At 35.5% G+C, this 14,240-nt stretch overlaps 1 protein-coding gene and 1 long non-coding RNA gene across 10 annotated transcripts in view; one reads left to right on the top strand and one right to left on the bottom strand.

Moving 5' to 3' along the window:
- The window catches only part of LOC132916240 (transcriptional activator Myb), a 41,192-nt gene that overhangs the window by 25,083 nt on the left and 1,869 nt on the right, over window positions 1–14,240 (top strand). For 2 of the 5 annotated variants that reach the window (XM_060976060.1, XM_060976059.1), the window contains exons 2-9: window positions 5,553–5,718; window positions 7,272–7,436; window positions 9,265–9,586; window positions 10,009–10,327; window positions 10,414–10,823; window positions 10,921–11,237; window positions 11,498–11,587; window positions 13,707–13,832. In XM_060976060.1, the coding sequence (XP_060832043.1) occupies window positions 5,553–5,718; window positions 7,272–7,436; window positions 9,265–9,586; window positions 10,009–10,327; window positions 10,414–10,823; window positions 10,921–11,237; window positions 11,498–11,587; window positions 13,707–13,832 (1,915 nt within the window). Of the gene's footprint in view, window positions 1–5,552; window positions 5,719–7,271; window positions 7,437–8,274; window positions 8,380–9,264; window positions 9,587–10,008; window positions 10,328–10,413; window positions 10,824–10,920; window positions 11,238–11,497; window positions 13,331–13,706; window positions 13,833–14,240 lie in introns of those variants that run through there. The other 3 variants (XR_009660049.1, XM_060976061.1, XM_060976062.1) reach the window with 3 other exon arrangements.
- Window positions 6,622–8,238, bottom strand: LOC132916248 (uncharacterized). 5 transcript variants are annotated; one of them, XR_009660051.1, is made up of 6 exons: window positions 8,096–8,238; window positions 7,949–8,025; window positions 7,718–7,872; window positions 7,235–7,341; window positions 6,752–7,144; window positions 6,622–6,636 (listed from the first exon to the last, which is right to left on the bottom strand). It is a non-coding gene; the product is annotated as an uncharacterized LOC132916248 (long non-coding RNA). The 5 variants fall into 5 exon arrangements; XR_009660052.1 differs by lacking the exon at window positions 6,622–6,636 and having other exon boundaries at window positions 6,963–7,144; window positions 7,718–7,886; XR_009660050.1 differs by lacking the exon at window positions 6,622–6,636 and having other exon boundaries at window positions 6,963–7,144; window positions 7,235–7,614.

The raw sequence follows: 14,240 nt of genomic DNA, 5'->3' as shown, positions 1-14,240 counted from the left end.
TGAAGGGAATCACACCACCACCATTCAGGGTTAACAAACATCGTGCGTTCGCACAGTGCTGATTCCTTCTATCTATATAACCTCTCTCGGCTATCGCACCGTGGTGTACATATACATACATATGTATATACGATGTGCGCACATATTTTCGCGGATCGTGAGAATGCCGAAGGAAGTCCTGCGTCTAGCCACGTGTCTCGGGATTTAAACTCAAGGATATCCACGACCGTTAGAACTTCCACGAAGGCGAAAGCCTTTACATAACGCGAGTGAAAAAAAAGGAGGAGGAACGGATACCGATCGTCTCCGACTGTGTATTTGCGATTCCCAGCGATATTTCTGTCCTTTTTTTTCGCGCGTCACGACTAAGTAGGTAGTAAAGAGTTGGTCGCGAAAGCTGGACCAAGAAACATCGAAACGTGACAAAATATAGTGTGTTCTCTTTTTTAACAGTCTTCCTGTCTCCTTCTTTTGCTTATTCTATCTCATTCGCTAATTTATTTTTTCTTCCCCATTCTGAAAATTTTTTCACTGATGGCATAAATTTTTTGATAAATTGAATAATGATAATTATTCATATATTTGTTCTTTTGGCATATTTCGTTTATTAAATTATTTTAATAATTGTGTGTTGTGGAAAAATAATTCATGTGTTTCTTACATTTATGACGTGTTGGTTCACACGTGACGAGGTGTATCAAGTGCACGTGGTTCGTACCGTCTCCTCCATTCTTACTTTCAAATTTGAATGAAGCACAGTCGAATACCGGACAGACGTTCCACCATTCTGCGCACGTTCTGCCTCCGCTCCAGACTCTCGTTTAGTCATACAAAGTAGAAAGTGAAAAGGAGGCTGCACAAAAATGCGATTCGTGCATTCCGTTCTTGTATTCTGAGGATTTGTTTTCATGGAAATTCTACTGCACCCGAAAAAAGGGTTGTTCAATTGTTCTATGTGATTGTTATTGTAACTGCGCATGCGCACCAGGAATATTATTCTATTATAATATATAAAATTTTACCCATGTATATATTTAAATTTTTATGTCTAATATTAGTTATGTTTTTTAACATTGTAAATAGCTATTTTTCGTAGAAATGACATTTAAAAGTTTGTCAACTTACGAATTCTAATATGGCTGGTATCAGCTTGACTGTGTATCTAGCAAATTCTCATGGAAGACACGTTGTGAAGAGATATACCGCGATTAGATTCCTCGACATGTCATGGAAGTCTATGATATTCTAGGAATTGAAATTCATCGCCTGTAAGTCAGTGAATTTTTCTATTTATTGTGTTCTTCTTTATAACAAATATTATTATCTATAGTCAATTTGTTACTATGACGATATTATTCAAATTTTGGGAAACTATTTTTGCGTGTGCAACTATATATAAATATTACTAATCTTACACAAATCACAATAATGAACAAATATATTCCCTTACGATTTACAATCATATAACCTTGACAGAAATGGTGTCTAACCTCCAAAATCCTGTCTATAAATTTGACTGATGAGGCTTTAAATTTTAAAAGCTCTGTTAAAAGAAGGTATATAAAAGTCAATATGGTTGCTCAATCAACCCTGTCACGTGCAAGTCGAGCGACAAATCACCGGCAAGTATTTGTTTGCATAGTTTCACGAATTTTGCAGTGTTCACTTTTTTTAAGCGACACGTCCTGTATGCAGGAGACATTCCACCTGAACGGCGGCACTCCCCTTTCAGTTCCTAGCATTCCCTCGTGAGTGAACGCTTCATAACGTATTCCCGACTTGTCTGCAGCCGGGAACATAAACATATGTGCACCTGCAGAAAGTCATCGTATTCGGGCAGCGAAGATTGCATTGCTAGGCTCCGCCAATTAGAAGCTCAATTACAGTGTATCAGTTGCGTTTTATATGAATTTCTCTCACCGACGTGAAAACAGCTGCGAAGATGAAAACGCGCGTTTCCTGTAGTAGCACGGTTGCCACGTGCTAGCCTGAGTAAATATGCGCATGCGTGTTCCATAGTATCGGTCTTTTAAGGCCAGGAAACAACTGGAAGGGATAAAAAGGGGAATTTCTATTGCTTATATTCAAGATTTTATTGTTTGTTAAACAGACGTTCAATCGAGATGAGAAAGAATTGTGAGATTATTTATCTCAATAAGGATTAATAATTGGATTAATAATTTGCGCTAAGGTAACATTTTATTTTCAGATTTTCAAGTTTTTAAATTTTGAGATCTTCAGATTTTCGAATTTTCAGATCTTCAAATTCGGTGCGTATTGAGTTTACGTGCAATAATGTTTCGTTTACATATTTTGTACGCATTATTTCACTGCCCTTAGTGGCTTAATGAAATGTAAACTAGTGACGCCTGACTTGCCGCTAACTTTTATGGGACTTATATACATAAGTACTTTCGTTTTCTTATCTCGATACCTACTTTGGTGATGGATAAAGGATTCCAAGAAGTTTCACTGGGATAGTTATCGCTGCTTTCGTTGTTGGTCATTGATACGACACGAAAAGAAAACATGATTTAATAACAAAATGATCGCTTTCAAAACACACTTGTGTACATATACTAGTACAAATAACAAATGTAAAGATAAAAGGAGCATGTCGTAAACCTTCCACCAGTGAAACATTTTTAAATCCATGATAAGTGAAGCCTAATAGAGTACAAGCAAATTTAGTAATTCTCTTTTCATACTCTTCGGTACTTTTTCACCCTAGTGCGCTCGCCCCTTTCTTTCTGTCTCACCAACAAGCAGCTGCGCGTACCGAGAGAAGAAGGTGGCTATATGATGTGTGTATGCATGTATGTATGTATCTGGCAATAAAGTACTTACAATGGAAGGTTATGGAACGATAGCGCTTGTAGGATGCCACAAGTATACGCGTCATATAAACATATGCGAAACGCAGATGGTTGGTGAACCTTATCGTTGTCATTATTTTCCGCCCTGAGCCTATAGAGATACCCCTCGGCTCTATATTGTTTCTTACTTGATCGAAATAAAGATTAACAAATAATAGTAAAATATATATCAATTATTAAATAGTAATAAATAATAATAAAAAAATAGTAGCATCCATTATTAGTAAAGTTTATAATCAATCACGATGAGTCAATCAAAATTTGTTAATTAAAGATTCAAGGGTAACTGGTAATTTCCTGCGCTGGAATCCTACTTTTACCATATCGCTGTAATAGGCAGCAATTATTTCTTGCCGTTGTGCTTCCATCAATTAGTGAGTTTGTTATATTATAATTAAATTTCGAAAGAAGAGTCTAATTTGCAAATTTAACGCTAGGATTATAGAAAAAAACTTCAGCTGTCAGCTTATCGGTTGAATTAATGGCTTTTTGATTTGTTTCGCTAGTATAAAGGTTATGATATTTTAGTACTAATAAGGATGATGGCACATCTTTTGATACATGGGAACGCAGAATGAATTCGTCACGTATAATTGATGTGAAAATGAAAATTGGGAATAGTTGTAGTTATTAATATTTATTATATTTATTATTATATAACTCTAGTTACACTTTTTTTATTTTAATAAATCTTTGATAAAGATATTTTCTAAAGTAATAGGATTCCAATTAAAACTTGTTTTAAATTCTTAATTCCCATAAAATATATAGTGATTCCAAACTTTTTATCATTATGTATCCAGCAATGTCAAGTGTAATAGGTCTGTTTAAAATATTGGAGATCATATTACATCATTTTCTGCACGTTGATTCGAAATAATTGTGTCAGAACAATGACCAACGGTTCGGTATAGTGAACTTTTGTGCTCGGTTTCGCTCGGGCGCCGCTGCGGCGTCTTTGCAGCGTACTCTGACGGAACAAAGGGGTTAAACGAGCGCCGTTTGGTGAAGGCTCGCACGATATAGCTGCATGCAGCGGAAATGCCGGTCGTGGCCTGCCTGAAACAGTAAACATAACAAGCATTCGGACCGTTGCGTTTGATTTCTCTATGTGGAGGAGTACATAACGTTATATACATACGTGTGTGTTTCATCTCGAGCTGACCAGTTATTGTCGTCAAATTACGTCATCCGGCAAACATAGACTCCACAGTGGCTGGAATGTAAATACGTTGATATAACGTGCAGCCAACTGTTGGCTAATTGCACTTGACGATGGATTATTGTGTAATATCAGCTCTGTTGCCTTTCCACGAATGTGAAACTTTCTACATATTAGTCAAAGAGAGACTCCTTTTGAAGTCATTTTACTACACTTATGTACACTATTATTTTCTTAGAAAAATGAGCAAGGAATTAATCAAATACAACGGAGATTATTAGATTAGTAATTAAATATTAGACAAAATCTTTGAGATAGAATCTTTCTTTCAATAATCGTTTTTTAAGAGTTTGAAGTAATAAAAACTAATAATCAAGTGTTTTCTTAAAGTAGTTTTCTGATTGGCTGGAACGAATACCATTAAATTCAGAATAAGAAACTTCCTGTAAAAAATTGAGGTTAAAAGAGTTTTGATTGATGAAATTATTGCAGATGACCTTGACAGATACAGTGAACTCTTTCATCTGTAATAAAGTTATATATATCTACTGTATGTGTAAGTTACTTCCGGGTAGAGTGGGACGCTCTTTTATCTTTCTATCATGAAAGATATATAAAAGAAAAACATTTATGTAAATAATAAATACAAACTGAATGAGAAGAAAATAGAATGGCAAATTAAGTAAAAAAATGTGTGATTTTGCCTTTCTTTTTTAATTTTACCAAGAGCCTTTCGTAAAGAGAAAAAATTAAGGAATAGTGTGAAGGGGGGGCGGGAATGAATAACGATCATTTGCGGAAGAAGTAGACAGGAAATCCTTGAAGATGATGAAGGAACAAACCATTTGTAACCGCAAAAACTGACACTGGCCAGACTGTGGTCAAGATTGCCTCTTGGTTGGCGGTTTTAGGAAAGGGTGAAGAACAAAGGGGTGGTGAGTGCGCGATAGTTCCTTTGACAAAGAAAAGGAAGAAGCGCGCGCAGGATGGATGGTCAGCCATCCATGATTTCCCGTCTTCGCCTTTGTACGGACAAAAAAAAATAGCTATATCCGTTACATGTTCGCACGTTCGATCTTTTCGCGAATTTTTACATCCCTCTTGAACCACACTCATCTTCAAATTGGATTGTATTGTAAAAAAAGAGATTTTGTAACGTCAGTGTGAGAATTTCTGTTGAAGAAAGATTTCTTATGTGTCACTTCCTAGTTTCAATATTTTTATAAAATATTAATCAAAAATAGATTTTGGTTTTAACATATTGTTACATTTTCTTCACTTTTATTTCTCTAAGAAATGAAATAAATGAAATGACAATTATTAGAAAGGCATTTGTGACCATTCCAGATTAAAATCAATACATTTGTAAATTTTAATTTTAAGTTTAATAAATACATATTTGGAAAAATATTTTTCTTGAGGTGTAAACATTGTTGTAAATCAAACTTCAATTACGAATTTCATGTTTATGATTTCCAAGTTACTGAAAGACAACGTTCTTTTTGTTTCTCTAGATCGCGCTCTGGTTACGATTCTAGTAGTGGGGGAGAATCTGACAACGAGTACAATGTCATTGCTTGTCGCGGAGCCAGCAATCAGTCCCAGAATCCAAACACGACAAATGCGAGCAGTAATGGTCAAGGAAAACATATAAACAAAGGAAGGTGGACCAAAGAGGAGGTAATCAATCAGAAATTCCATGTTACATATTCTGAACATTTAAATTTGAATTTTTTATTTACTTCTATAATTATATATACACAATACACGCATCTCTAACTGAAATGTTGCAAATTTTTTCATTGTAAACACTGTTAAAAAAAAAAATAGCAAAAAGAATTAGTGATTTTGTTTACTTCTAAAATTATAAATATGATTGCTAATTTAAACGTCGCAAATTTGTTCAATCTAGAGAAGATTAAAAAATAATAAAAATTTGTAATCTCTTTTGAAATGTATTGCAAAATTTCCCCTAAAAGAATTTTCGTGAAACTCTTTACAGAAATTGAACTGGACCAAAGTTCATTGGTCACCGTGATATGAACAATGTTCCACACTATTTTCCTTACCCCTGTTTCTCTGTGACGCACCTTGATATCTGAGAGAATGCACACGTGATCGCGTCATTATACCGTGACTTTGATCGGATGTAACGCGAAAGGGGAGGGATACAATGAGCATAGGCCTCGAAAAAAGGTCCACCCTTCGTACCTTCTACAACGAGTTACGTTCGCGGGCAGATGCCCTCGACCACCCCATAGTCATATGCGCGGCTATAAAGAACGGGCAGCACCGTATGGTTTCCCGTGGGAAACATCACATAGGCCTATCGATCCCATTTGTTACATGACCTTTTTCATTCTCTCTCTTCTTATTCTCTTCTTTAATCTGATGCAATTGCCAAGTGAAAATTCTCATACATCTTAAAATTTGGGATATTTTATCCCCTATTTCTTCTTCTATTCTCTTCTTGAATCTATAGTATCTCTATTGTATCATGTAATCCTTGGTATTTGAAATTTGAAATATCTGCATCACTTTATAATTTTGTACGATAAAGTCATTTCTACATTACTTTTTAATTACAATCACATCCATCTAGTAAAAAGGTAAATGTTATAATAAAAAAATTTTAAACCTCATCGTTTTTTTTTTTTTTTTTTTTTTTCGTATTTCTAGCTTAATCTTTTCCATAAAAACGTGCCAAACCTACCTGCAAAAAAGACTGTAACTTTTATACTTCTCCATATTGGTTTCTAATTATAATTCCATCCATATCATAAAAGGTTAATGTTCCAATTAAGCTTCATCTTCACATGTACATCATTTTTTTTTTTTTTTTACTTCTAGCATAATATTTTTCGTAAAAACGTATCTGATTAATTTGCAAAAAAATTGAAACTTCCAATTTAAAAAAAATAAAATTATACTGCAGATATTAAATTAAAAGACATCCTCCAAAAATTAACATAACTAAAAATGATGCCTTTCTCGAATGTTTAAATCGGAAGTATACATTGCACGAGTAAAATTATTATCATCAATTTAGCACAGCAAGTTTTGCAAATCTCATCAATTAATCGTCAATGGTCTTCTTCACACGCACCTATTTTAAAACGGGGTAATGTTTGTCAATATTTCTTGCATTACATGTGAAATTTTAAGTTACCACCTTACAATGTTACATTGCTCCTACCTATATGTAATATATGTTCCATTTGAATGGGTTTCAGGACGGTCTGTTGAAGCAGCTAGTAAGCAACGCCGAGCAACTTGGGACCGGACTTCGATGGGATGTCATAGCTGGCCACTTCCCAGACAGAAGTGACGTTCAGTGTCAGCAAAGATGGGCGAAAGTCGTGAATCCAGAATTGGTCAAAGGACCATGGACGAAAGAGGTAAATTAATGAAATTAAATTCTTATTTGGTATTTATAAGTAAAGAGAAATTTACACATTTTTTATTTTCTATTCCTTTGTATAAAGTGAGAAATCTTTGATTCTTTTACATATTCTATATATGTAGATCCTAGTTTAGAAGTTAAGATTACTCTAATCTGGTTCAGTATTACCAACTCTAAATAGAAATTAAGGAAATATTATGTTATCGTTAGTAACTAGTATTTGGATTGTATATATGTATATAGTCACATTGTAATAAAAGGTTAAGTCATATCAACCTGCGTTTCACCGGATGGCCAACCAGTCCAAATTTCGCGAAAGTTCGTGAAGATCCGTTACACCCCTTCACCCATCATGGGCACGTCCGTCCATGTATTTGGCAGAGGAGACGTTTGAATTGAAGATCGTGTAACGGTTCTTTGCAACTTTCCCTCTGGAACAAGAAAACTGTCTTAAGTTTTTCATATATGCTTTAAGAAATGTATCTGTATCAGGTAGTCTATAAATACCGAGTAAATACACATCAAGCATTTCCTCTATTAACCACCAGATGTCACCATGAGCCTGTGCTATGAGACCTATTGACCTATTATTGCCATCAATGATAACAATGTCCTAAACCTATGCAATTTAATTTTATCCAACAAAAACCTAACCTAAATACCAATTTCGACTTAAAACGCTCCAAGGTCATCACTTCCGCACCAGTAACGATCAAGATGGTTCTTCTTGGGTGCATCTAAAACTTGAAGGTTTGAATTCATAACGGCACGGCCCTGCACAACACGTACGCCTACACATAGCGGAGGCAGCGCTCTCTTTCTCTCCTTCTGTCCGCCGACGGTCGCCACGGTGGGGTATGCAACAAGAAAAAGAGCCACGAGAGGTCCGCGGAGATGCTGCGTCGTCGTCGTGCCAATGCACTTGGCAACAGCCAAGGGCAAGTAAAGCCTCTGAAAGTCGCGTACACTCAGTCATGAAGAGGCCCTATATTGGTGTGCACCTGATTCTTCATGGTGTAGGAGCGTCCTCGTTGCATCCTCTTTCCCCTCTGTCCTTTCTTCACTGTTTTCGTTGCTTCTTTCCCTCGGTGCACTCGAGGATCATCTCCGCGTGTGTCCTCTTCTCCTTTCCTTTCCGCCGCCTTCTCTCGACCTACCGCCTTGTTCTCTTACCTTCCTTCGACTCTTCTCCTCGCCTTCGAGAAATTACTCGCGTGTTGGACCTGCCTTCCGGTGAGAACTCGTCCGATCAGAACTTTCACGGCGCTTTGGTTGCTTTTCAGGGAGCATGATGTCGCATCTGGTGAAAAGTCGACATTCTTTAATCGAGATTTTTCAGTCGACAAGTAAAATCCTGATTTAATATTAAAATTTTTGGACTCTGGTTTTTAACTAATTTCTCCTAAAAGTTCTCTCCTAATTTATCTTTGCATTAAAAATGATTATTGTTAGTTTACATCGAAACTTCACCGAGCTTACAATCAAGATTCTGAATCCTATATCAGTCGCGACATCTAGTTTTCAAACAGCAACGAGGCTTATCACGTGCTACAGTATATTACACTAATGCGTAACACAAATTTGGCTTTTAAACAATCTATATTTAAATATAAATTAAACTTTTAATAATATTGTCTACCCAAGAAAATTGAAGAAAAGAATACCAATTATAAAAACAAATATTAAAGTAGTCATATATTGAAAATGGAAAAGTCAGTATATAAAATGTATGAAAATCAATTTTAATGTCCTATCAGTAGTTTCATCCATCAACCATAAGTACTCGAATCATTCCGTGTACTGATGATCGGTGACATTCGCAGGAGGACGAAAAAGTAGTAGAATTAGTGGAACGATACGGACCGAAGAAGTGGACATTAATTGCCCGACATCTAAAGGGCCGTATCGGTAAGCAGTGTCGGGAAAGATGGCACAACCATTTGAACCCGGGCATCAAGAAAACAGCGTGGACAGAGGCGGAAGACAGAATCATTGTGGAAGCTCACCGCAGGGTGGGAAACCAATGGGCGAAAATAGCAAAACTACTGCCGGGCAGGACAGATAATGCTATAAAAAATCATTGGAATAGCACTATGAGGAGGAAATATGAAACTGAAGATGGTGGTAGACCCACTAGCACAAGAGGTTCTTATCAATCCATTGATTATGTTATTATTAGAATGCCAATATTTATGAAGATTTATAGTTTTATGAAATTTTTATTTTATTTTCATATTCTATAACTAAAATAGGACCTACACAGAGATAATTGTTTCGCCTACTGTACTTTAGATATTTGGATATTTTATGTGATTTTACATATTGTGTGCATTATATGCATTTTTACATCTTTAAATTTTTCCACGAATGTATAAAAATCCACGTGAATATAATTTGAAAAATAATCTGTATTAATTCCTATTTTCAATCTTCATCTTCAATTTTTAAATATAAGCTAATAGTGATAAAAAAGAATTTTAGTTTAGTTAATTGAAATTGATATATTTTTGTAAAAAGTTATATCATCAAAAAATGAAACATTTGATAAAAGTGAATTCCTCTTATAGGAAGAGGTAGGAGAAAAGCTACAGAATCATCGGTGCTCTCTAAAGACACAGAGGAGGAAATCTCAGGTCACGGTCGTCTGAAGGTAGATTCGACGAACAACGAAAACTCCACAACTGTGTCCACTATGCAGCAGCATACTCTGGGTATCGACCAGCTGGACTGGAGTAGGGCTTGGGACAATCAACAAAATAACCAGACTTTCCAAGGTCTTCTGAATCTGAATGAACGGCCGCACAATAATGAATCTCGAGTAGATACCCCTTCAAAAAGAGGAAGTTCTTCTCGAGTCAAGACTGAACAAATTTCACCTTTTACAAAGTATGTTATTAAACAAGTTTAAAAAATAAGAATTTTCAGAGAATATTTAACGAAGTTAGTAAATACTAACACGTCTATTTATATAGGTATTTTGATATGCAAATACAAGGTGAAGCGACAAGTTCAAAGAATTCAGAGATTAGATTAATGCCTATGCCAGACCTGGAGGAAATGCCAGAAGCCATAGCGGAGAAAGAAAGGAGCAGTCCACCCCCTATTCTCCGTCGACGTAGAAATACTCAGGTCCTTCAACAGAGGACGGAAATGCCTGAGAATATGAACCAGTCTGATTACTTGTTGATAAGCCAACAACAGCAACAGTCTGGCGTTACCACTCCATCCACGCCCATCAAACAATTGCCATTCAGTCCGTCACAGTTCTTGAACAGCCTAAGTCCTGAAACCTCCCCTTGGCCACGGGCAAGTACTCCTAAAGGTAGCAGCCCTGGTCCACTCACCACACCACAACCCACTGGTCTTCGACGAAGTCAGAATGGTAAAATATTTGATAAAATCCTTCGTTCGTTGCTTTCTAATTTTATCTGGAACTTGATAGACTGTATATTGTTACTATTATTATATTTATGTCACAGATGGGAACACACCGAGAACGCCAACACCGTTCAAAAACGCGTTAGCAGAATTAGAACGGCGCAGCGGCGCGACTACTCAGTTACCTGCCACCCCAAGTCGTTTGGATGCTCTAACGGAGATCATCAAACAAGAAACCGACCGTGAAAGTCTGGCAGGGACTAGCACCATTCTGCAAGACTCTGGTTACAGCACGATTAGACGGCGGGGTAAAGAAAATAGCGCTCCTGGTGGAAAGAGAGCGCGTAAAGCTCTCTGTCAAGCCTGGGCAAACGCTTCCCAGGATAATTCCGAAATAAGTTTCGTTGTAGAAACACCGGTGAGTTGTATGTCCATATTTAGAGTGTAACATTAGCGAATATTTATGCCAAATTCATATTTTTATAAATATACTTTAAAAAATAGGATTTAAGTAAAGAATTGTTTTATCTGTTACATATTAAAACGAATATCCTATTTTGAATATCTTATATATTTTTGCATTTTTAAATTTGTCATTAATGCATAAAAATCCGCAGTCTAAACATTAGTATATAAAATTGTTATTTAGTTCACTAATTTATTTTCTTTACATTACAGAGTAAAAGTTTGGACACATCGGTATTATTTTCACCAGCATCCATGGCATTGGAGGATAGTTTCTTAACAGCAGGAACTAGCCCCGTAAAGGTAGAGAACCATGTCCATACTCAATCACAGATGCAAACTCAACCCGCCCTGTCCTGGTATTATTCCCGTACCAATCGCCTCTAGACACGCTAGCCAGCCTTTTCTTAACTCTCTTATCTTAACACTGTCTTTCTCTCTCCATTGTTTAGTATATTTTACTCAATCATGCCTGCCTGTTGATTAACGTTAAATATGTCTCGCCCCTATGTCTATCTTTCTCTTCGACTCTTTCCTTTTAATTTATGACTAAATGTTATAAAACCAAGGCGCGCGAGGAATTAACCTTGTATTTGTCCTTCGTAATTGTAACTATGATTATTGATTCCCTTTTGTCGCCCTGGTATCGTCCAATCCAAAGATTATTAGCGATTTTTTTTTTTTCTTAAGTCATAAGTATTATAATAATAAAGTAACACGACTAACAATTAATAACGACGTAAAATATCGGTTTGATTTATTTATATAATTAATTTATTTTTTTCTTTTTGACAACGCGTATGCTTACCTTGTTAAATTATTATTTATATGTATGCAGTAATGTTATGTGCTTAAAACGAAACTTATGATCATGAATTAAAGAAACAATGGGTTCAAAGGAGCCGTATTATGAAGTACTTAATTTATATTTTTACGTGTATTATAATATTTATTTTTTGGCCCATGTTCATCATATTATATTCTACATACATTGAAAATATCCATACTCTTTGGTTTCGATGTACGTCAATATATATGGTCGATCTTGTTTTGTTTTTGTTTGCTTCAGTTTTCTCTTTCTACGATTAATTTTACAAAGAATTAAATTATACCTTAGACTCGTGTCATTATTTCTTTTTATTTCATTTTGTTGACGTTTATTCGTGTAAATTATTTGTGTATATTTGGTATTTTGGGAGCGAAGTAAACTGGAAACACTTAACCTAGTGAAACCTAATTTATTACTTATTGTTATATAAAAAGATAAGAAATAGTCAATTATATCATAGCTCTTTTAAAATGCTATTAGTAATTCCTAACTTCAAAAACGGCTAAGTTATTATAAAAACAAACACTGTGCGCAACAGGTTGAACATGTGTGTATGTAAATTTATAATACGGTATTAGTATCTAAATACTACGATTATTTAATATTTAATTACAAGAGATTATCGATTATACCGAAGTGTTTGCAGTTTCAATTTCGCCTCCCTAGTCGTTAATAAACTTCGATATTAAACTGGAGGAATGGATCACTGGTGATCCACGCGGCATGGAGCGCGTTAATCATTTTTGTACACATTCCAAATTGTATATCCTCGCGACTCCTTCGTCCTTCAATCGTTTCCCGGATCATGTCTCGTATAATTATATATAATATATATATAGATACATATATATATATTAGAAATAAAAGATAACGTTTATTTATTATCATATTAATATATATACATATTATATATATATATTTTTTTTATTCCTTTGGTAATAACGTTGAGTTGCCGCATGTTTATAACTAACTCAAACGTAAAAACGCCCTTGTACAGGCCTGGCCTAGCGTACCAAAGTATTTCCTCATCCTGTATCCCTCATTCTTTGTATCCTGAAAGTCGACAAAGTCCAAAGAGTAATTTTTTTGAGCGGTGACTCCATCGGTCGCGAGATGCCGCTCTCTTCGATACCAATTCGCAACCGTGCGAAGAAAAAGAGAGGAAAAAAGAAAAGGCAAAATACCTAAAAGGCCTAGTCATTTTACAATGAAACGTGGTAGCAATCTTAGCATGAGTGTGAAACATGCCCCAATGAAAAAAACATGAACGTATAAAATGATCGAACTGACAAATAGTCCTCCAAATCTTCGAAAAAGCTCCCCATAACCTTTCTGTTTCTATCTAAGAATGTCCTTTCTCCCTCTTTTTCTTTATATTTTTATTCCCTCCCCGTTTCTCTTTCTTCGTAAGTCTTTTGACTGTCTTAAAGACTTTTGAAGTCTATATTGACGTTGAAAATTTTTAGATCTTGTCAGTCAAATATTTTTTTCCCAAAAAAGAAAAGAATAGGAATAATTTTCGAATAGTTAGCCATTTTCTATAAATGCGTTCTTTTAATCGCCGGCTGTAGCTAGTGTGTCTATCCTTTCTAGACTTCCCACGACTTTGTGTCCATACAACGGAAGCCTAACGCCAAGAGAGCAATCACGTTCGACGCGTTCGACAGTCCCTGTTGTATTCTCAGCCCTCTACCGCTTAGGCCAGTCAAACGCGCCAAGGTGAGTGGTTTCTTTTTCTTTCTAAAATCTGTTCAACCCTCGATAGGGTTAATCGTGTTAGAGATTTAATATTTTCGTATCAAATTTCCGCTCGCATCACTGTGGTATTTAATTTTCGGATATGAAGGACATCTGTCGCGAGAGATCGAATTTCCTTACAGTCTAGGCTCTTGTATTACATAGCTTCTGTGAGTCGATATTAACTACTAAAATTGGTTAATTAATTGATAATCTTAAATATTTAAAATTTAGTAATGTTTATTCTGCAATTTATTTAGATGTAAGAAGCATATTTACGTATGTAGTAATTCCGGCATTAATTTAGATATAAATATCTTAGATGTCGCTAATATATCTACTATCTCATATATGAAGATCTCAAGAGAAAGGCACGAAGTGCATTTTTGT

This window comes from Bombus pascuorum, chromosome 2, assembly GCF_905332965.1.
Source record: "Bombus pascuorum chromosome 2, iyBomPasc1.1, whole genome shotgun sequence".
Taxonomy (NCBI): Eukaryota; Metazoa; Arthropoda; class Insecta; order Hymenoptera; family Apidae; genus Bombus; species Bombus pascuorum.
Note: the sequence above shows the minus strand (reverse complement) of the source record. Positions and strands in the feature narration are given on the sequence as shown.